Consider the following 21,030-nt stretch of genomic DNA (forward strand, 5'->3'; position numbering starts at 1 on the left):
CAAACTTCAGAGGTAAACACAGTGAACTTTACCCTCCCATGTTTACAAAAGAGCCCACCTGATATCTCTGTTTGCTCTGTGGACAGTAGATCATCCATCCCGTATGCTACAAAAAAATGCACCTTCATTTTCAAATGTGGGACAGAAGGAGTTTCATATAGTTGCTTGACTCTCCAAAAATTCGGGAGCATAGTTTTTCTTCAGTGATCCAGCATCAAACAAGACTAGTCCAGTGCAGAACAAAGAAATCTGTTGAACACTTCTGGGGATAGACTTGGGAGGGGAGGAAACAGTGGGAGGAAAAAGCCGCAGTATTTGTGAAAGATCATGCCTTTTTTGGCTGCATTGGAGGAATGAAACAATAAAGGCACAATGAAGCAGAGAGTGATGCTGCTAGCACTGGAAAATCTGTCCCAGGCACAGAAAGAAGCTCATTGACATGAGTATGTTCTCTTTTAACCCTTTGCTAAACTTCTGTCTCAGATTGTTTGCTTAAGGTAAGCTCTCTCCTTGCCTCTCCAGGGATTATCTCATCAGTAATACTAATATTGCATGCTGCTCATTTGTTCAGCTTTTCATGCATGCTAAAGAGGTGTGCCCTGAACCATATTCATGACAGCAGCTGTGGGGGCGGGGGAGGGGAAGGCTGGCCCTGATCAGGAATGTGGCATGGGGGTCCACACACCATTTTTTGCCAAAAATCATCACTCAGAGTGGTTTGACACTTGACCATGTCACTGGTGCTACTTTTAAATGCTATTTGGCGCAAAGTGCTGGAAATGTAAGAATTCTGACAAATGTTTTTCTGGAGCAAGTTTTCGTTGGATTGCTAGATCATCTACACTGGCTACTGGCATGATTCAAATTCTCAGTTATCCCTTTAAATCTCAGCAGCCCAATCATATCCTTTGCTAGCCCATAGCACACAACACCACTGACGGAGCACGTGCTGTATGCTATGGTAGGCGGGGTGACGGCCAGCCCAGGGTAGGTAAGTAAAAATCTTTTGTGCTTACTTTCCCATTGTTTACAGTTTATTTTCTCTCCTGTTATTTTTTATTCAACTGATTTTATTATACATTGGTGCTTGTCTTCTTTAATTATTCTTGTTGTAAGCCACCATGAGCAGTTTCTTGGAACCAGAAAAGCAGGTTAAGTGTTTTCCAAGAAACAAATTTATGTATGTTTGCAACAACATACAATCAGTCCAGTCTCACTCCTGGATTAAATCCCAAACATTATCTGCAAAGGTTGGGTGGAATATTTGTGGTTTTATTTAATTTTGCCAGTCTGGATCTCATTACTATCTTGTCTCTTTGTCATAGCAATATTCTGGCATGTGTTCCCGTTGAAGTTTATTGGCACTTTCATATCTGATAATACAGTATCGATCTTGAAATGATTGAGAAATAACACCAAAACCAAACTGTAGGAAATGTAGAATCTATGCTATTTTGAAACTGCACAGTCTGATGGTTGCCAGAAGCTCTACCCTCAGTGTTGCAATCACTTTACAAATTGTCCAGACGGGTAGCCGTGTTAGTCTGTTGCAACAAAAACCAGAAGCAATCTTGCAGTACCATCTAGAGTAACCCATTTATATCCACAGACTCTTCAGTGGACTATGATTCAGTTTCTTAGCTGCATAGAGTTTTATCCTCAGCAGGCAGCAAGAAGTAACTTGAAAGACTCTGTTGCCTTTGCAGAAAGTTGCACAGTTTGGACAGCTATTGCTTATTTTCTTATCCAACAGCAGCTCTGATTTGACTGGTTGAAGAGAATCCCTGGAATCATATTTCCTATTCTTCTGAACCTTGAGTGGAATCTGCAAGTGAGTTATTTTCAAAGTGATTTTGTTAAAGTTCTCTCTGTGTGTGTGTGTGTGTGTGTGTGCGTGGTGTGTGTGTGTGCGTGAGCGCACAAATCTGTGAACACAGGGGTGGTTGCTGGATTCAGCACATAAGGCTGGCAGCATGTAGGATGAATGGCTCACTTCATAGGGAATGGGCTGTAAACACAAATAAGAGATTGTTTTTGTCCTGTTAAATCTTTCAAGACAATGGAGGTCATGCAGCCACCGGGCCTTCCACCATGTTCCCAACTGATGAGGTGGGCTGAACCTGTTGCATCAGGCATGGGATTGGTGGAGACAGTGGGTGGATGGGGAGGCTTCCCCCCATGCCTGTCCTACCAGATTCCTTGTCTCTGCCTAGCAGCGGCCCCTGCAATAGCCTCAATGAGGTGGACGGAGTCATCACTTCCTTACTTGGGCAGCAGGGATGCCTGCTGCTTTCCTCTCAGAGGAAGGTTGCAGCCCCGGCCAGCTGGGAGGCTGAATTGGACATGCTCCAGCTCTTCCTCCTGCAGAAGGGACCGTCCCAATCCTTCAGTGAGGAGATGTTAGAAGACACTATTTGCCTCTTGCAAGAGCACAGAGCTCGTTCACAGCCCGGAGAATGAAGAGAAGCCACGCAGCGGAGCTTGTCTTGTCTCCTGCTTCCAGGAGAGGGGCTAGGCTAGGGAGTTGATATTCTGGTGTGAGCTCCTGAATCTATGACCAGCTGCCCCATATTTCCCCACAAGAGCATCCCTCCCACCAGCTGAGGAGGTGAACAAGGAACTGGCTGCCATCTGTGTCATGCCCTCCCTCCTCCCCCCCACTTCTCAACATCATAACAAGCGCAGCAGGAGGTGACACACACCTTCATGGTGAAATCTGGAGAAGGGTGTGTCACAGTGTTTTCCAGTGTTTCTCCCACCCCAGCAAAGAGCAGGAGTGGGGAGCAGAGGCTGGTGGGGCACAGACCTAGCCTCACCAGCAAAAGTGACAATAATGAGCAGAGGAACAGGAAACAAGTGGCCAGATCAGGCTGGGCTTTTCTTTGTTCTGCCACATGGTCTTTCCCACTTTTTTTTTTTTTTAAATAAATGAAATTACAATAGTGTATGCATTTATCTGGGAGGAAACTTATTGAACACAGTGGGACTTACTTCTGGGTAAACATGCATAGGATCAGGTACAAAAAGGGCAAAAATGCATTCGTATTATTAAAAAGAACTTGATTTACCAGTAGTTCTGTTTCACATTTATATACTGCTCTTCCTCCAAGAACCTCAGAGCTGTCTACATGGCTCCTCCCCATCCCGTGTTTATCCTCACTGTAAGGTTGGTTAAGCTGAGAGAGGGTGAGTAGTCCAAGGTCATCTTTTAGGCTTCAAGGCCTCCTGACTACCAGGGGTAATTGTTGCTTGAAAGTCCCTTATAGCATGCAAAGAAAAAGGGGACACCCCAAAACCATCGAATCTGCTAAGCCTAAACACCGCGTGGTATCATCCTGTACTCGGCTACTGATCTGATCAAAACATGAGATGTCCATGGAGCATTGGAAGAGTGGGAGGGGGGACTATGCTGTGATTTGTCTCTCCATGCTAAATCTTGCCTAATGTAAACAATATTTTTTTAGCAACTCCTGAAATGCAGAAACAGCAGCAGAGAAACAGAAGTCTGTGCCAACAGACATTTGCACTTGTATGGAAAAATTTAATTTTAAAATGGAGGATGAAAACCCAAAGTTTTCAGGCAAGTATAAAGAGCTAATTGGCGAGGCAGAAAAAATGATTCAGTTCAGCAATTTTTCTCCCTTATAAAAGATTTGTGAAAAATTACCAGAGTTTGAAGAGCAAAAGGTGGCCTGGCCTTGTGTTTTTATTGTCTAAAAGTTTAAGCCTTATTGCTTTGCACTGCATTGTGTTTTCAAAATTCTGTTATATGCGGCTTGAGAGTTTTTTAACAGAAAAGGCAGAATATAAATCTTATTGGAAAAAGTATAATATTTCTATTAATCACTTACTTCTGAATGATGTAAGGAGAAACGGCTCATAAAAAAAGAACAGGGACTGGCTTCCATTGTTGAGTTGTCTTAGAGCAGAAAACCATATTAACAGGAGAAGAAAGATTTGTATTGTACTGATATTTGATGTTGTTGGGGAACCAGCTGCCTCATTGGGGTTTTGATCAAGAGCAATTGCACACTCAAATACAAGCAGCTTTTAGTTCAGATATATTTCTTCTCTCTTTATCATAAAGAACAATTACCTGGCACACAGCTGACACACAGGTCAGCTATGATGGAATGCAAAACAAAGTGTTTTTGTACATTAGATTTTATGCCATCAGGGTTGCAACAGAAGGAGGGTGGGTTTAGCAGAACTTTTCCATAAACATTAAACCTAATGCTCATCTTTAGACCAGAACAAAGCAGAATCTCCATCTAAAGTAAGTTGCTTCAGCTTGCTTCATGAATGGGCCAGGCTTGTCTCCATGGTCTGAGAAGTTCCCAGAGAGGCAGAAAAATACACAGTCTTACATTAAGAAGAATTGAAAAAAGAAGTGATCTAATAAGAACTGGGCAGGCTGTTTGGTTTCTGACAAAAATGGAATGCTGAGTGCATTCAGCATCAGTAAAAAAAATGTGGCAGGGAATTGGCCTTTTCAGTTCCTTTATAGTAACACAGAGGGGTAGTCCAGTGAGGCCTCTGATCCAATTCTCTGCCCAGCTCAGGTAACTGTATGATTTTAAGATTCTGAGGCCTGTGAAGCTCAAAGAGTCTGGGGGAAATGACTGCATTTGCAGGAAAAGTGCTTCCTGCAATCTTAATCCCCTTACCCCTAACCACCTGTGATGGATTCAGACTAGAGACCCCGGAGTGACTGCAGGTTGCTTATCCAAGAGGCACAAAGGCAGGCAAATGCCCAAAACAAAGAAGAACATTCAAAGCATGTACATGAACATACAATTATCAAACAGAATAGAACCATAAAGAGAAGGCTGAACATCTGTGTGGAGGTAAACAGCAGAGTGACAGAGGTTGTTGGGTATGTGTGAGAGCTCACAGGATGTATTTACTCTTTCAGTGGGTCCTAACCAAGCACTGTGATGCAAATCCATATGTTCACTGCATCTCTGTCAGCTGCGGGCATTTGCAGTTCATCTTGCTGGATTGAGAAGGCTCTTTTGTTCTCTTTCTGGCCCTAAAGGTTCACTCAGAACATTTCCTATAGTGTACAATGATTTTGTGAAGTCCAACCATACTGACTGTGACTTGTACCATTCATAGGATACAAGTGACAGAAATAACTTTGGGGTTCCTGGAGTTCATCATGCAACATTACAGCTGCCTCTTGGGCAACTGAAATGAGATAGCCACAATTGTGCGGGCTCTTTTGTCCATCTGCCAGTCAGTTGTCTTCACTGTGTGTTCTTTAATCTCTAGGAATGGTTCCCAGCACTGCTCCTTCTTCTTCTGATACTAGGATTGCCATACAAATCATTTCATTTTAAGTCATTTTATAAAATACCTAAAGCATCCCTTGGGCAGCTAGATGACCCTTCCTTCAATTTTACTGGGCTTAAGATAGTTTATACTCCTGGGACAAAGATGGCAAGAGAAGTAATGGAGAAAGTAACCACAGTCTCCGTCATGAAAGGTCAGTTAAAACATTGTGATATATTATTGCTTTAGTAGGGCCTAATCTGATCCAATGTACTCTTTTGAGCTATGGAAACTTTTGTTCTGAAAAGGCTCAGGCTTGGAACAGGTGATCAAAAAAGTGCTAAGAAAATGATCTTGGTGCTAGCCTTATGGACCCCCCCATAATTTTTGAAGTTGTTTTAAAAAAGGAATACTTCCTGGATCTTGGGTTAAAATTTCCCTGGAACATTTCTTGCCCTCTTTTTAGTGGCAACATCGAGCAGAACAGCCCTCAAATATAATTTTGGACAGTGTAAAATGTGTATTTTATGCACTCCTGCTAATTGGGTAAGAGGCACTTTTTCAAGTGGGTGCTCTTTTTTTAGCAGGGGGAGAGTAACTGGCCCACCTCACCCCAGCACTGTCTGTTCCAGTGGCTGTCTGCTGGTATTCATTTGCATCTTTTTAGATTGTGAGCCCTTTTGGGACAGGGAGCCATTTAGTTATTTGATTTTTCTCTGTAAGCCGCTTTGTGAACTTTTAGTTGAAAAGCGGTATATAAATACTGTTAATAATAATAATGTTAATAATTATGCATGGAATAAACTTTGTTTTTCAGATTCCAGTTAAGGCCTCGATTTGATCTTTCCAACGCATAGTTTATCCTAACTTTCCCCCATTTGGTCTGTTTTCAGAAACTATACAACAACCAGACAAAACACTATTGGTATATATATTGTAGGGCAAAACCTCACCCATCCATCCCCCTTTTTCTACCAGCAGTAACATTTAGGATACTTTACTGCACTGTCTATTCTCCATCTTTTCCACGAGACTCCCACAAATTCTTTCAGAACAATGTGGAACTTTTCCAGTCAACTATCAGTTTCAGGACCTGCAGGAAAAGTGTAACTCAAGGGTTATTGCCTTAAAAAATAGTGCCATGAAACACAATAATGGACTTTCCCTTAATGCCTATTGCCCAAGAGAGTGTCCCTGTACATGTGCAGAATTTCTCTTGAAGAACATTCCACTGCAGTATGGAATGTGTATAGGCAGGGACTTAATGTTTGTTTTTCATTGTTAGGGGAGAAAGTGATTGAAATGCACAATGCTCTGCACTATGTATGTGTGGAGGGTGGGATTCCTTGGGATCAGGAGCTATCCTGGGTACCATATGGGAACCCTTTGGGGACTAGATTTAGCTTAGTGGATCTCCAGTTACCTAACACATTGTGATCATGATAATTAATACTCAGCTTTCCAACAAAATAATTTGCAAAGTGATTACAGAGAAAATAAATGTTTCTCTGCCCTCAAGGGGCTCACAGACTAAAAATTTGCAGAAGAAACAGCACCAAGCAGCCACTGGAAAGACACTCTGTTGAGGTGAATAGGAACAGTTACTCTGCCCCTGCTCAATTTAAAGAAGCAGCACTTGAAAAAGTGCCTCTTTGCCCTGTTTGCAGGGATTCCTGTTTTCTGTAGTTCAACTTCTTTTCATTGCCTGAGGCTGCAATCCGATACACACACTAGGAGTAAGCCTAATTGAATTCAGTGAGATTTACTTCTGAATAGACATTGCACTAGGACTGCACTGTCTGTTATCAGCAGAATTCAGCCTGTAATGTGATACATCCAGAAGTGATCTCTTGAGCAATTCCTGTATCATGTCAGCCATGTAATGTTATAGTATAGTGATTCCCAAACCTTTGGGTGCCGCAGCACACCTTGTGCTCTGCAGTGCGTTGCAATGCAATGCTCAAATCTGCCCCCCAAAAGCTTTGCTTGAAGTCCCCAGAGAATGCTTCCAGGTCATGCTGGCCTGTGACATACTCTCTTGGCCTCCATGGTCCTAAGATTGCCTCCTGGATGCGACAGGAAGTCGTGGAAGGAAAATGGAATTGAACAGAAGTAGCTTCTACAAACCAGAAGTTGTTTCTGGTGATGTCTGGGAAGCATTCTGAGGCCCACAGAGGCCAAGGGAGTAGGTTGCAGGCCAGAAGCAGCCTCTGGGGACACCAAGTAAGACTTTGGGGGGCAGATTTGAGCATTGCGTCATAACCCACTGCACATCCCTGCAGTGGTTTTCAACCAACAGTTTGAGAAATTCTGTTATAGTAGTGTAATATTTATGCATAAAGCCATTTTTTCACTCCTGTATGGCATTATGGGATTCCATATAATAATGACAAGCTTTCTATATTACAGATGTAGAAATACAACTGGTGGAAAATGAAAAAGCAATGGAATTGGCACAAAAACAGGATGATGATACTGTGGGGGTTGTATTTCAAGATGATTTTTCCTATCGACTCAGATTTTCTCCTGAGAACTCAGTTTCTCCAAATGATGGCCCTAGCAGCATAGGTATTTCATGATAAACATATGTTTATGTTCCAGCCTGTAGATACTGTTTTGTGTTCAGTGAATTCAAATGCAGATAATTCTCTATTCTTGCAATTTTTTTTAAATGTAGGCAACTGATTCAGTCTGCAACCCCATATATACATACCTGGAGTGAGTCTCGCTGAACTCAGTAGAACTTACTTCTGAGAAAACCTACAGAAGACTGTGTTGTCATATGCTTATTCTAACATGCATATAAAAATGAGATATTTTCCCTCTTCTCTGTCTACACATTCAGCACCTTGTGAAGTTTTCATTTTTGGAAGAGAGTACCTAAATAGTCAATTGTTGCTTGTTTTGATTTTAGAAACTCTAGCTATTGCAATAAGGGCAAATGGTAATATTCATGGAATAAGACAAAATTGCACTGAATGCAGATGATATTATTTTAAGCATAGCGACCCCTGAATAACTGAGGAATCTATATATTCTGTAAGATGTGACATAAATAAGGTAGAATCAGAAGTTAAATGCGAATCCCTTAGAACAGGGATGTCAAACCCGTTTCATACCGAGGGCTGAACGGCATTCATGATGCCTGCTGAGGGCCAGAAGTGATGTCGTTAGGCAGGAAGTGATGTCATTAAACTCATAACCAAAAATAAGCACTTTTTCTCACTTAGGAATTCATTAACTACAAATGACAGAAGAGAAAACATGCAAATCTTTATCATATTTCAAGATATGGGAGAGCCCAATTTTTGTGGGGGCTGCCCTTTTAGCAGTAACACCTCAGCACTGCTAAGCAGTTGAGAGCCTGAGGGCCAGATGAAAAGCTTCCATGGGCTGCATCCAGCCCCTGGGCCTCATGTTTGACACCCCTGCCTTAGAATGTAGTAACAACTGGGTCTAAAGAATGAGGGATGTTAAGATATTGAAGCTTTCACGTAATCCTCAAATTTGTTAAACTGAATTATAGCACACTATCGGGTGTGATTAAACAAGATCTATAAAGGTGAACTTCTTTGAAGATTATTTATGTACTGTTTTTCAACAAAAAGCAATTTGCAGAGCCAATGTTTTGGTTCAGTGTCAGAGACACTAGTTCACTTCCCCAAAGAGTTCACAGCCAACATTCCTCCTCAAGTGTGGCCACACATCTCTCAACTGAGCAATCTGTAGCTTGGGGCTTGGTTGACCCAGAAGCTGGCAATGATGTGGTGATGTCATCACCGGCTGCTGGGAAGACAGTGCTGTGCCTCTGTACACCTTGGTAGGGCTCCACACAGTAGTGTTAATTCTTAGAGGAAACACTATTCACAACCTAAAAAGAAACCCCAGAAGCCAACAGAAACTAAGCAATGCTGGGCGAATAAGAACAGCTGCTCTCTCCTAAATATCAGAGAAGCACCACCTTAGAAGTGCCTTTCTGCCCAGCTGCAGATGTCCTTCATATCAACATGTAAAGTCTTCTTTTATTTGTGGCACTGCCACTTTGGGTGGATTGCACGGAAACAAGTGTTGGGAGAAAGAATAATTGAACTTTCCATTGAAGGTCTTTCTGCACAATGGATGGAGGGTAACCTCAACTGGGTTGCTCTTTGCACTTGCTTCTGACAGGCAGTGCATGTCAATTAAACGCCTTCTAGAAGCATCAGGGAGCAAACCATTCTTGGTCTGGGTTGTGAAACGGCTGCTTTGGAAAGATGCGGACATCCCAAGACTGACCTGTACAAGGAAAAAGGAGATTAATAGCCCAGTCCTATCCAGGACTGTACTGTATGGTGTAGTTCCGCTATTGCAGAGCACTCTGTTGGTGACCATTTTGGGAGCACCGCCACAAGAGGCAGCACTGCTCTTCATCCATTGCTGGAACTTGCCATGGCCATTGGAGCAGGTAAAGAAGTGGTGGGGTTGGGGAAGGGGTGAAACTGGGAGTTTCTGGAATTAGGGAGACTGTAGTCTTATGGGTAGCTATAACAGCTCTTAGATTCCTTAACAAACTACAGTCCCCCATCCCCACAGAATGCATTGGAAAAATAGAAGTGCATTGAAAGTGGATTGAAGCTGTGGCAGAAATGCAGCCCAGGTCTTCTCTATAAGCACCAACATGTATTAGTACAGTTCAAACATGGGAAAGTGAAATTTACATCTTCAGAATCAAGCTACTACGTAGTAGGTCACAGTTCAGTTCACAGAATTCCCAGGCCCCAATAGGAAGTTCCACCCCTTCTAGTTTACTGGAACACATGGCACTGGATCAAGCTTTCATGTGTTTTAGCATTATTTGAAGGTAAAATTAACACTATGGAGTACAACCATAATACTGGAGCAAAGAAAAGAAAAAGTGAGAAAATTTTAAAAGAACAGGTGAGCTTATTTCACGTGGGCTTTGTTTCAAAATCACCACATAGTAATGAGGGGAGAAAGTGAAAGCCAATCCTTGGGTGCTTGTGGCATTATTAGAAGAAAAAGCAGAGGAGGGGGACTTTGCTGAGGTAGAAGAGAGAAATGCAGTGACATTTCTCAAAGTAAGGATGTCAGAGGGTGGTGGCATCTGGTTTATAGGAAAATTTAAGAAGAGGGGGAATTGGGCATTTTGCCCTGGGCCCAATGCCATCTTTCAGTGGCCCTGCTTGGGGCTCAGCATGCATATTCCTCTGCGCTGCTCTGGCTTCGAATGAACAGGATAAGCAGATGCTCCCAACACGCTCTGCTCCAGTTGATTCAAAACAGGAACAGCTCAGGGACAGGAGGGTGTGCGCCAAGCTCCATGCAAATGAAGAGAAAGTGCCAGGGGCACCTCTCTGTTTTGTCCTTATTCAAGCCCCCAGCCACCTGCTTGCTTTCTTCTTTTCCCTTGCATCCCATTGCTTGCCTGCTTGCTTCCTGTTACATCTTATAACAACTGTTATGTGCTGCCCAGAGACCCAGGTGAGGTTTTCCTTTCTATAACCCTGTCCAATTGTGGGCTCATAATCTAGCTATACGGGTTTTCTTTTGATTAGACAGAAAAGTTTGCTTATACAGCATTTTCAACTATCAGCCATTCAGGTGCCCTTTGGAAGTGTGGTTCAGCAGTAAAATGTCTTGACCTTGGTCTGGATCTTAGAAAGTTCGCTATTCCCCTGCAATTAAATGTCATATAGTAAGAATGTTCATATAGTAAGAATGTTAGTCATATAGGGCAGGAGGTCTGATCTAGAGGGTAGAGCCTCCTTTAGCCCAAAGATAACATCAGAAGGTCGCCAGTTTGAGGACACAGGCAGCTCCCTGAGAATGAGCTCCCTCAGCTGACAATGGTGAGACCTTGAAGCAGCTGACAAGCTGAGCTGAGTGATTCCACCTGCTTTTGGTGTGAGCAAGAAGCGTCTCGGCTTCTCTCCATCTGAGAGATGGAGCTGCTTATCAGCCTGCATGGAAGAACCGGAGGCCAGAAGTGAGACCAAACCAGGAAGATCCATTCTGAAATGTTGTTGGTTCTTGAAAGAGAGAACCTCTATGATTGTAAAAATCCCCTTGAGGGATTTAGAAACGCCTGCCTAGCTAAACCGCCTTGAATAAAGTCAGAGGAGTAATCTGTTGACCAGAAAGGCGGTATATAAATACCTTGTTGTTGTTGTTGTTGTTATAGTAAGAATGTTGAACTTTCCTTACAGTTTTTAGATGCTGTTAAATAATAAATACGTCGACTTAGAAGTAGGTCTTATTCAACTCAATGGGACCTGCTGCACCATGAGTGTGTAAGGAATGTATTGCAGCCTAGTTTAATGAGGATTTTGGATATAATCAACTAACATTGTTCACTTTTTTTCTCTTGAACTTAGATACCTGTTACAACTATTCAGCAGACTATTGTAAAAATCCAAAATACTGGTTTCAAGGATTTCTATCATTGCAGTCTAGCATTGATAGTGCTCTTATAGAAGTAAGTACGTTTAGTTGGAAAGACCAGTATGTTTTTTGAATTTTAATTGCACTGTCATGTGCCTGGGTACGCGACTTTTTGTTATTTAGCAGTCGTGTTTGTCTGCAAAACAAAGGTTATATTAGGTTGTGTAGATTTGAAAAAAATTATTGTTCAAATAATAATTCTCAACTGACACAAGTGTATTGGAGATGAAGCTGCATATTACCACTGTGCCTCCCCAAGTTCAGCATCATTCAGTTCAGCATCATTCAGTTCAGCATCATTCAGGCGGCTAAGCATAATCTTTTTGATAGTTTGCACATGAAAAAGTTAAAATCAAAGCTGAAAATCAAGCTTTCTGTAGCAGGTTGGTGGCATTCCATCTTGCAACTTTTGATTCTGTTTCTAAACTAATTTGGAGGATGCAATGCACCTTAAAATGTTTTGCAGAAGGTAGGTACGCCTGTAAGTTTTGCAACCAATGCTCTAGTGCGTAGATAAAGCAACTTTGTGAAAGACTGAAAGGCAAGAATAGTTGAATATATTTTTTTTTAATTTTTAGACTAATAATTCTAAAGAGAAAATACTTCAGAAGAGTGTTTACATTTTTCTTAAAATGTCCAAGGTCTCAAAACTGGATTTTGAGAAAAGACAGCAATTCCCCCTTCCTTGCATTTTTCTTGGTTTTACCTCAGGCCTTCAACGGTTAAGTATAAACGTAGTTAATTGGAAGTGTATTTTTAAGAATGAGATGCATCCACAGATTCATCTGGAGCAAGGAAATGGTGGATGCTACCCAATGTCTGTAGCAGAACATCTGGGGAAATCATCACTTCCCCTCCCAAACTCTTGCAATATAGCGGAGGATCTCGCAGTCCTCTGCTGCATCATGCAGTCTGCTGTCATGGCAACTGTTCTGCTGTTCTTTGGGCCAATGTCGCCAGTGCAGTGCCCAGAAGGCCAGGCAAAGGTATCAGTGGTCTGCAGATCAGCCACTGATCCAGGTAAGGTTGTGGTGGGGACAGGTTGGGGTCTGGACAAGGGTGAGACTTAGTGGCAGCAGTGGCTGCAGAATTCAGAGTTCCCATTCTGATTCCGACATGCCCCCTTGTCCCTAAACAACTTACACCAGCAAAATAGCTGGCATGGATTTGAGTAGGCATGTTGGGTACCCAGGAGTGATGGATGAGGTAAAGAGAGAATGGTGGGCGGAAGGATGGGGGAAGGGGTGGTTCAGGCCTGGGAGGGGGTGGGATGGGTGGAGCAAGCTTCACGGTATCCTATCCTTCCTCCTGGACCTGAACACCCTACACTGGGCTGCTTGGACTTGCAGCTAAATAGCTGGTACAAATCTGAGTAGCCCCATTGGGCATGCTGGGGAATTACTTGGGGTAAGGGGAAAAAATTTCCCCTTACCCTGAAGAGACCTCTAGCTTGCTCCTCAGCTGTGCTGGATACAGTGGGGGCCATGTGGCCCTGCTGTGACAGTGCAGCTTAGGATTGGGCTGTCTGTGACATAACTCCAACTTGTAAAATGGGAGTATAGTGAGAATGTTTCTGTGGCAAAGAAAGTGACGAAGCTTGTGAAATAAATTATCCTTCAAAAAGTACTGTGAAAATGTTCAATTACCTGTATTTTATTTTTTTAGCTGATCACCAATAAATCTGTTTGGGATGAAATGAAGTCAATTAGTGGTGTCCGTATGAGATCACCTTCTATTCAACTTGCAGATGAGATGGAAGACTGTGTTTTTTTCCTGCTTGTCTCAATATGCTTTTCTCCCTTTACATACTTCTTGTCACAAAATGTTTCACGGGAGAAAAGGAAGCTGAAGGAGGTGATGAAGACAATGGGGTTACAGGACACAGCATTCTGGTGAGCTCGGAGAATCACAGATGTACTTTCTTAGCTGGAGAAATGAGTACAGTATAAAAATGTTCAAGGGTAAATGATGATGATTGCAAGGACAGAAAAACCAGCAGTTTTGTAAATAGGGAAAAAAGAGCAAGGGATATGGGTCAAGAATATGTGAATTTATTTTAGGCTGTGCATGAAGTTGTTTTAAGAACTAAACATTACCCTGGAACTGCTACTGAACTAGTATTGAGTTTTCCCTACCCTTCTCCTCATAATGTTTAGGCAGAAAAACTAAACAAAATAATGATCAGAGTTATATTTATTTTATTGCTATTTACTTAAAAGATTTTTATACCTTTTTCCAGTTCTCAAACTGGTGTAGAACAATAAAACATAATTGATTAAGAGCCCAAACCTGTGGTGGGCGGCACGCTCTGTGCCACAGATCACAGTCACAAACGTGCCGTAAGGGGGGACAAGCATCCCCTTCTCCCGAGGAGGCTCCTGCGGTAGTGCAGGAGCCGCAGGATTCGGTGGCAGCCCTTTTCGGTGCCGCCGAGCCTGGGTGCTCTGGGCAGCTCAGGACTGGGCTGCCCAACATTAAATAAAAACCAGTTAAAACAATTGGAGCAGTTAAAAGATGTAAGAACAGTAGTAACATATAATGTGAATAGTGTAAAAACAGCAACAAATACCCATGGGTGTTGTATTAAAAAAGGAACCCTAAGAGGTTCCTTTCTCAAACACTAAGTGGAATAAAAATGTTTTCAAATCCAGCTGGAAGCCATATGAATAGGAGGCTGTCCTTAGATTTTCTGTAAATTGGTTCCAAAGACAGTGCCACAACAGAAAAGGCCCTGCACATTATAATATTCATTTTGTGCATTTTTCTGCTCCCAAACCAATTCATTGACTGCTGGGGCATCACTGAAGAATATGTATGTGTATGCATGCTTAATATTCCCTCACTTATGGCTATAGAGAAGAAATTTCACAGGCAATGCGCTTGTATGCAGAACTTGTTTCAATAAAAATGTCCTCTTGATCAATGTGCTGACCTTGTGCCATAAAATTGAAATGGTTAATACTCCATTAACACTCCAGTATATTGTATATATACAATATAGTATTGTTATGTATATACATTTCCCCACTTTCCTTCTCTTTCTTGTCTGTTCTTTTAAAAGTTGACTGTGCCCTTTTCCTTTTCACTTATAAAGGGTGGGGAAAGGATGGGGAAAACAAATTCAAATTAAGAAGGCTAACAAGGAATTTTTGTTTGCAGGTTGTCCTGGAGCTTGGTGTATGCTGTGTACATTCTGATCATGTCCTGTATGCTGGCAGCTGTTGTGACAAATAGTTTCACCACAGTCAGCTTCTCTGTTCTCTTTCTTCTATTCTTCTTTTATGGCATATCATCAGTAAGTATTCAACTTTTGTTTGATAATCCTTAAAGTACTTTGGGCAGGATTAAAAATAGCCAGGGTTAAAACTTTCATGACACATTCATGGAACATTCCTTTACAAACTCTTTGAAGAACTTGAAGATAGCAGAGACTATATGGCTACTGTGGTATACCTAGATGGGATGCGGGGATAGCAATTGCACCAGGCTGCCTGGCAGCAACAGCCATGCAGTCCCAAACCCCCCCATGATCATCACTCACACCTCCTGAAAAAATGGCCCTCTGCAAGAGGGCCAGCAGGGAACAGTCTCTGGCTGCTTACTTTGGGGGCTTGTGGGAGGCAGTGGGGGGCTTTGGGGAAGAGGTTGGTGTGGGGGGAGGCAGCAGATTTTTTTGTTTCAAAAAAAAAAAAACAAAAACTGTGGGTATGACATCACACCTGGAAGTGCCCTGAAAATCCCCAAACGTCCTCCTCCCTGCCCAAGACTCTCCCCTGCTACCAACTTACCTCCTGTGGTGAAGACTGGGTGGGTTGTTGGTGCATGTGAGTAGGTGCCAGCTTGACCCACCCTCATAGTTGGCAGTGGTGTGCCATTAGGGTGGTGCTGCACCATTATGACAGCAAAAGGTGACTTCTCCTGTCACGGTGTGATAGAATTGGGCTGTGAGTTGGTCACTTTTTTTGTTCTTTTAAATCAATAATTCAAGCGGTTCCTAGTAAACATATAGTTTCCTCTTTTTTCAGATCCATTTCTGTTTCATGATCAGTTCTCTCCTAAAGAAGCCCAAACCCACTTGCTTTGTCGTCTTTTTTCTCACCCTTGGTTTTGGAGAACTCAGCATTGTTCCATTGTTCAAGACTCTGCCTGCATCTGTGGAGTGGACTTTGAGTCTCTTCAGCCCATTTGCCTTTGGCACTGCACTTGCAAAGGTACAGTGCTATACCTTGTTTGGGATGAATAATTCCACCTGGTAAAACTGATTGTGATCATGCCTGATGCACGGATAGTGCAATGGAAATGTCAACCCAGTGTGCAGCAACTGAGTAGAAGGCAAATTCCATGCTTTGGGTCATTAGGAAAGAGATCAAGTAGAATGTTGCTAATATATTGTTCCTACACAAATCTTATAGTATGGCTACATTTAAAGGACAGTCGGATCTCCATATCGGTGGGGGATCAGTTCCTGGATCCCCCATGGATACCAAAACTAAAAGATAATATTGTTTATGAACCAATAGGGACTCCTGACATGACTAGAACCTTGGTCTGGTTGCATCTGGAGCTGTTCTGAGGCCCATAGAGGCTGCATATGGCCTCCATGGGTCTCAGAATGGACCTGGTAATGTCAGAAGGGCACCTTCGCTTTTCACCAAAAACTGGACATGCCTTTTAAACACCTTTTTGGGGGGCCCTCAGACATGACCAAAGAACATCTCTCGTCGCATCTGGGAGCTCAGGTCTAGCCTCCATAGCATGTTTGAAACCTATGGTTAGTTAAAACCCTGACTCCTGAATCTGCATATAGGGAGGCAGGGCATGTATTATGTACGGTCTGACCACCACACTAGAAGGATATTGAAAAAGTGCAAAAGAGCGCAACCAAAATGATCAGCGACTTGAAGCCTCTGGATTTCCTAATGAGGAAAGGCTACAATACTGGAGGACTTTCAGCTAAGAAAAGGGCATGTCCATATCCATTTTCATTCCCTACCTAAAGTACTCTAGCTGGAAATGTGCAGAAATTTGACAACAGATTCAAATGTTGTTTGCTTCAATGTTATTCTATTGCTCCCTTTATTGGATCTGTAACTAGGCTAAGTAGGGAGTTGAATTCTGAACATTACATAGATTCACAAAGATATACATTGCATTTCAAACACTTATTTTTGTCCATTAGACTTTGAAACCCAGAGAATGTAGACTTTGCTCTTTTTGTACAGATTTTCATTTTAGAGAAATATGGAAGAACCTTCTATGTGTCTCACCTGATGGAAGAATTATACCTATATGCCTTGGCTTTTGACATTGTTTTCTATATGCTGCTGGCTTTCTATTTTGACAAAGTGGTGCCTGGTAAGTGTAGTATATTTAATACTTACTAGCTTTCAGATTGTATTTTGGCTGGTTGCATTTCCTTATCCCAGGTCTCATCTCTTTTTTGAACAGATTGCCTATAACTAAGGAAAAAATGCAGCTTTTTAGAAAATGGCAAGATAGAAAGACAAAGCTAGCTTTTTGCCAGATTTAGCTTCTAAATTCAGTTTAAGATCCTGAATACAAACATGTTGCCCAAATATAGACTCTGTGAATACAAATGAGGTTGTATTCCCAACATGCACCTGATGCATGCTGGAACAGTGCTTTAGTTGCAATTATTGGGATGCACTTAGACATTTACAATTGTAAGTGACATTTCTACATCTATGAATGCATAGTGCACTCCATCAAGATAGCCAGAAAAGATACAAGAGAGGAAAGGCAAAGGAAATGAAGGCAGGGAAGAATGCCTTCTTGTTATTCCAAATTACTGTACTTAAGCTGAGTCACAGAAGTGGGCTGCAAGTTTCATGCCCAGACTAAACACGTACAAGATCTGTAGATGCATAAGAGCATTGCTTTCTTGATGTCTCTTTTAGATAAGTACGGAGTGCCCTATCCTCCCTTGTTTTTCCTGAAGAAGTCGTACTGGTGTAAACCAAGAAGCAGCTATACTGGCGGTGCTCTTGACGATGAACAAAGTCATGCTAATATCTTCAATGATAATGCTGAAGCTGTGCCTCCTGAATTTGATGGGAAGGAAGCCATCAGGTAAAAGTCACTCCTGCACAGGGAAGCGGGACCCCAACACATCTTATGATTAGCATGCTGTAAATTTTAGATGATAATCATTTACTGAAGATTTTGGCCCATACTCCTTAGCTGCTAAATGCATAGAAGCTGCTGGTGAGTTAAACTTGCTCAATATATGGGGTAACAGACAGATAAGAAATGGGGAACCCAGGGAAATACAGAGATTCATCGCACTCACCTTCTGTCTCTGACCCCAAAACTGAACAATCTTCCTTCCTTTAAAAGTGGTTGGAGTTGAGAGTGTGTGCACTGAAATCATTATGGTAGAAAGGGAAAAGCTGAGGGACTGCCAGGTCCAGAGAAGGAAGGCTCATGCCCCTTTCAGTACAGAACGCTCTTGGATCAGAACTCCTGGGTGTCGCTTTCTCTCATAGTTTCCTCTGTGGGTGCCTTGTACTGCTGAATAACACTGCCCCACTTTTGGCGCACAGAGAGGCTATCGCTGCTGCTTCAACTTTCTTCTTGCTTGAGCCTCCACACAGGCAAAAAGAGCTCAGTCTGGCCTGAGGTGCTCTTCCAGGTCTCAGCTCTTCCCAAAGTACTGGAGCAGTGCCTCCCTCTACTCTGGGATGGCTACATCACTGCGTGTAACACTGCGGTGAATTAGACTGGAAGTTGAAGCGACTGCTGATCATGGAAATGATGTGCTGGGGTGGTTGTCGGGATCATGACTACAATATGGGAATGTCCTCACCATAAGTTGTCTTCCCATTTTTTAGACTAAACAATATTAAGAAAACATATCGCACAAAGAGCGAGAAAACAGAAGCACTGAGAGGTGAGATATTTTTAATTGTGTTCTCTTTTTCCTTTGTCCTATTTTTCTAGAAGTGTTTTTGATACTTTCCCAGATATTCAGAGAGTGTCCAACTGGAGCACTTCAGAAAAGAGCCCAGGGCCTTTTGTCCTGCAGCCGAAGGGTTTCCAACATGTGGATAGTGATCCAACATGTGGATAGCATTCCAACATGTGGAATGAAGCAACAAGATGCCTGTGGCTGTTGTGACTTTTCCTGATACTCTTCCAGCTGGGGTGGTGTTTGACTCAACCTTCAGGCTGTTTGCAGCGCCTGTAAGAGCAAATCCTGGAGTCTTGCACTGTCTTCAGCCAAACCTGTTTATGTGTATAGTTACACATAACAATGTTGGGAAGACATTGTAGGAGAGCCTCAAGCACCATGAACCCTTTGCTCAGAGTTTCTCCTCCGAGCAAACAGTGGAATAGACCTTTCTGGGGGAGGGTACAAAACTCCAGGATAGTGTTTGAAATTCCAAAGTCCCGTGAGAAATGCAGAGAAGTAGAATTTTAGCAGCTGATGGAAATGAAAGGTGGAACTTGGGGTACCTTGTCATTTTGGAGCTACCACGACTATCAGCCTATGGGGCAGGCCCCTCTGAGAAGGTAGAAAGTTCCAGGAGGAAGATGGCCTTGAAACAAGCAAAGGGATTGGGGGTGAACTAGTGGGCAGTGGACACTATGTGCTTGCTCCACAATACTGCTACCCCATCTTTGTAAATTGAGCAAGAGGAGGAAAGAATTTACCATCTTCTTCCAGCTCAGCTTCTGAAGAACTTCTTGGTGGAACTGGGGCAGCTGCTGGGATCCTATTTTCAACAGCTGTCTTGTTACTGAAAACAGAGTTGTCACCTCCCTCCACCTGCTCTTCATCTCTCCTTCCTCCATGTGTGAAGGAGTTGAAGAGGAGGAGGTGAAGACAGCACATGCAGGCTTACGTACACCTAAGAAAACAAGAAAAGGGGGCTTGGCAATTTGGACTCGGGCCCCACCTTGACTTGGAGTTGGCCTGGCACATTAAAGACAATGAAAGGTGGGACTTAGGGTACCCTGTCATTTTTAGAGCTCAAGGTAATTTCTTGTACGCTAGGTTTGTCCCTGAACATTTATGAAGGACAGATTACTGCAGTCCTTGGGCATACTGGAGCTGGGAAAACTACCCTGCTAAACATTCTCAGTGGACTTTCCAAGCCATCTCACGGTAAGAATTTAGTAGATTGCCAATCTGATCTCAGCCATGTTTATTCAGAAGTAAATCTCAGTATGAAGAAGGGCAATGGGTGGGACAGGGATGGGGAGGAACAGGTTGGAGACCAGGCTGTGGAAGGGACAGAGCGAGGCCAGGATGGGGGGGGGTGATATCATTGGCAGCTGCGCCACTGGTATCCTCTCCCCCTTCTTGGCCTCAGTCTGCCTTGGCCTGAATGGGTTCAAGTAGACCTATTCAGGCAGCAAAGATTTATTCCAGGGCAAGGGAACAAATAGAACAAATACAGAATGAAGTGTGCACTCTGGTGGTGCAGCTGCATTTGCAGGGGGGGGGATTTAGGTAGGATTAGACTGTTAGTGTCTCAGTCTTTCCAGCTGTGCATTATCACAATTCTTATTTTGTATATTAAGAGTCAGGCTTGTATGAAGCCTAAGCCCTAAGTCTATTACAGTACATTTGCTTCATCCTCTTTTAGAGCCAGTGGTTAGCACCCCAATTTGTGAAAGCAAATTCCACAAATTAATGTTATCTTAATCCCGCTGGCTTGGAAAATTCTAGGCTGATTCCTGCTGGTGTATGGTTTCGGCAATCATCCAAACTAACCAGTCCAAAAATTCACTTCTGTTTCCAGTTCCCACCTGCCTCAATGCATGTGCATCGCTTCCTGGAACATCTTATGTCTTCTTTGTGGATCCAGAAGACAAAATGGACTGTGGCACTTCTTTCCTTGACCCTCAGCAACTCGATAATTAAACAATGTGTTATTTCTTTGCTTCTGTGTACAGGTTCTGCAACCATCCTCACGTACAGTATATCTAAAAGGGAAGATATGGAACAGATTAGGAAAATAAGTGCCGTTTGCCCCCAATTCAACGTTCAGTTTGAACATTTGACAGTGAAAGAAAATTTAAAGACCTTTGCCAGGATAAAGGGGATTCCATCCAGTGATATAGAAAATGAGGTGAATGTATATTGGCAAGAATATGTTGCGCAGAGATCTGTTGACAACTCCACATAAGCTGTTCCTGTAGTTGGAAATATTCATCCTTCATTCAGTCAGTTTTTGTGAAGAGGTCAGATCACACTGTTGCCAGCTTGTTGTTTTTTTCCAGGTTTTCTGCAATTTTCTACTATGATTTTTCAGATCTGATTGGTAGTGAATTTTTTTTTTTTGCCTT

At 42.6% G+C, this 21,030-nt stretch overlaps 1 protein-coding gene across 5 annotated transcripts in view; it reads left to right on the forward strand.

Annotated features, from left to right (window-relative positions):
- Window positions 1-371: 371 nt before the first annotated feature.
- Window positions 372-21,030, forward strand: part of LOC136639250 (ABC-type organic anion transporter ABCA8-like) — a 60,673-nt gene continuing 40,014 nt past the window's right edge. For 2 of the 5 annotated variants that reach the window (XM_066613271.1, XM_066613275.1), the window contains exons 1-15: window positions 382-497; window positions 892-991; window positions 1,754-1,831; window positions 3,465-3,580; window positions 5,275-5,488; window positions 7,684-7,842; window positions 11,649-11,749; window positions 13,381-13,607; window positions 14,875-15,010; window positions 15,741-15,926; window positions 16,938-17,070; window positions 17,634-17,805; window positions 18,567-18,625; window positions 19,733-19,843; window positions 20,638-20,813. In XM_066613271.1, coding sequence (XP_066469368.1) covers window positions 3,476-3,580; window positions 5,275-5,488; window positions 7,684-7,842; window positions 11,649-11,749; window positions 13,381-13,607; window positions 14,875-15,010; window positions 15,741-15,926; window positions 16,938-17,070; window positions 17,634-17,805; window positions 18,567-18,625; window positions 19,733-19,843; window positions 20,638-20,813 — 1,779 coding nt within the window. In that variant the 5' untranslated portion in view covers window positions 382-497; window positions 892-991; window positions 1,754-1,831; window positions 3,465-3,475. Of the gene's footprint in view, window positions 498-891; window positions 992-1,753; window positions 1,832-3,464; window positions 3,581-5,274; window positions 5,489-7,683; window positions 7,843-11,648; window positions 11,750-13,380; window positions 13,608-14,874; window positions 15,011-15,740; window positions 15,927-16,937; window positions 17,071-17,633; window positions 17,806-18,566; window positions 18,626-19,732; window positions 19,844-20,637; window positions 20,814-21,030 lie in introns of all 5 variants that reach the window. The other 3 variants (XM_066613274.1, XM_066613272.1, XM_066613273.1) reach the window with 3 other exon arrangements.

The sequence above is a fragment of the Tiliqua scincoides genome, chromosome 2, assembly GCF_035046505.1.
Source record: "Tiliqua scincoides isolate rTilSci1 chromosome 2, rTilSci1.hap2, whole genome shotgun sequence".
NCBI classification, from domain to species: Eukaryota; Metazoa; Chordata; class Lepidosauria; order Squamata; family Scincidae; genus Tiliqua; species Tiliqua scincoides.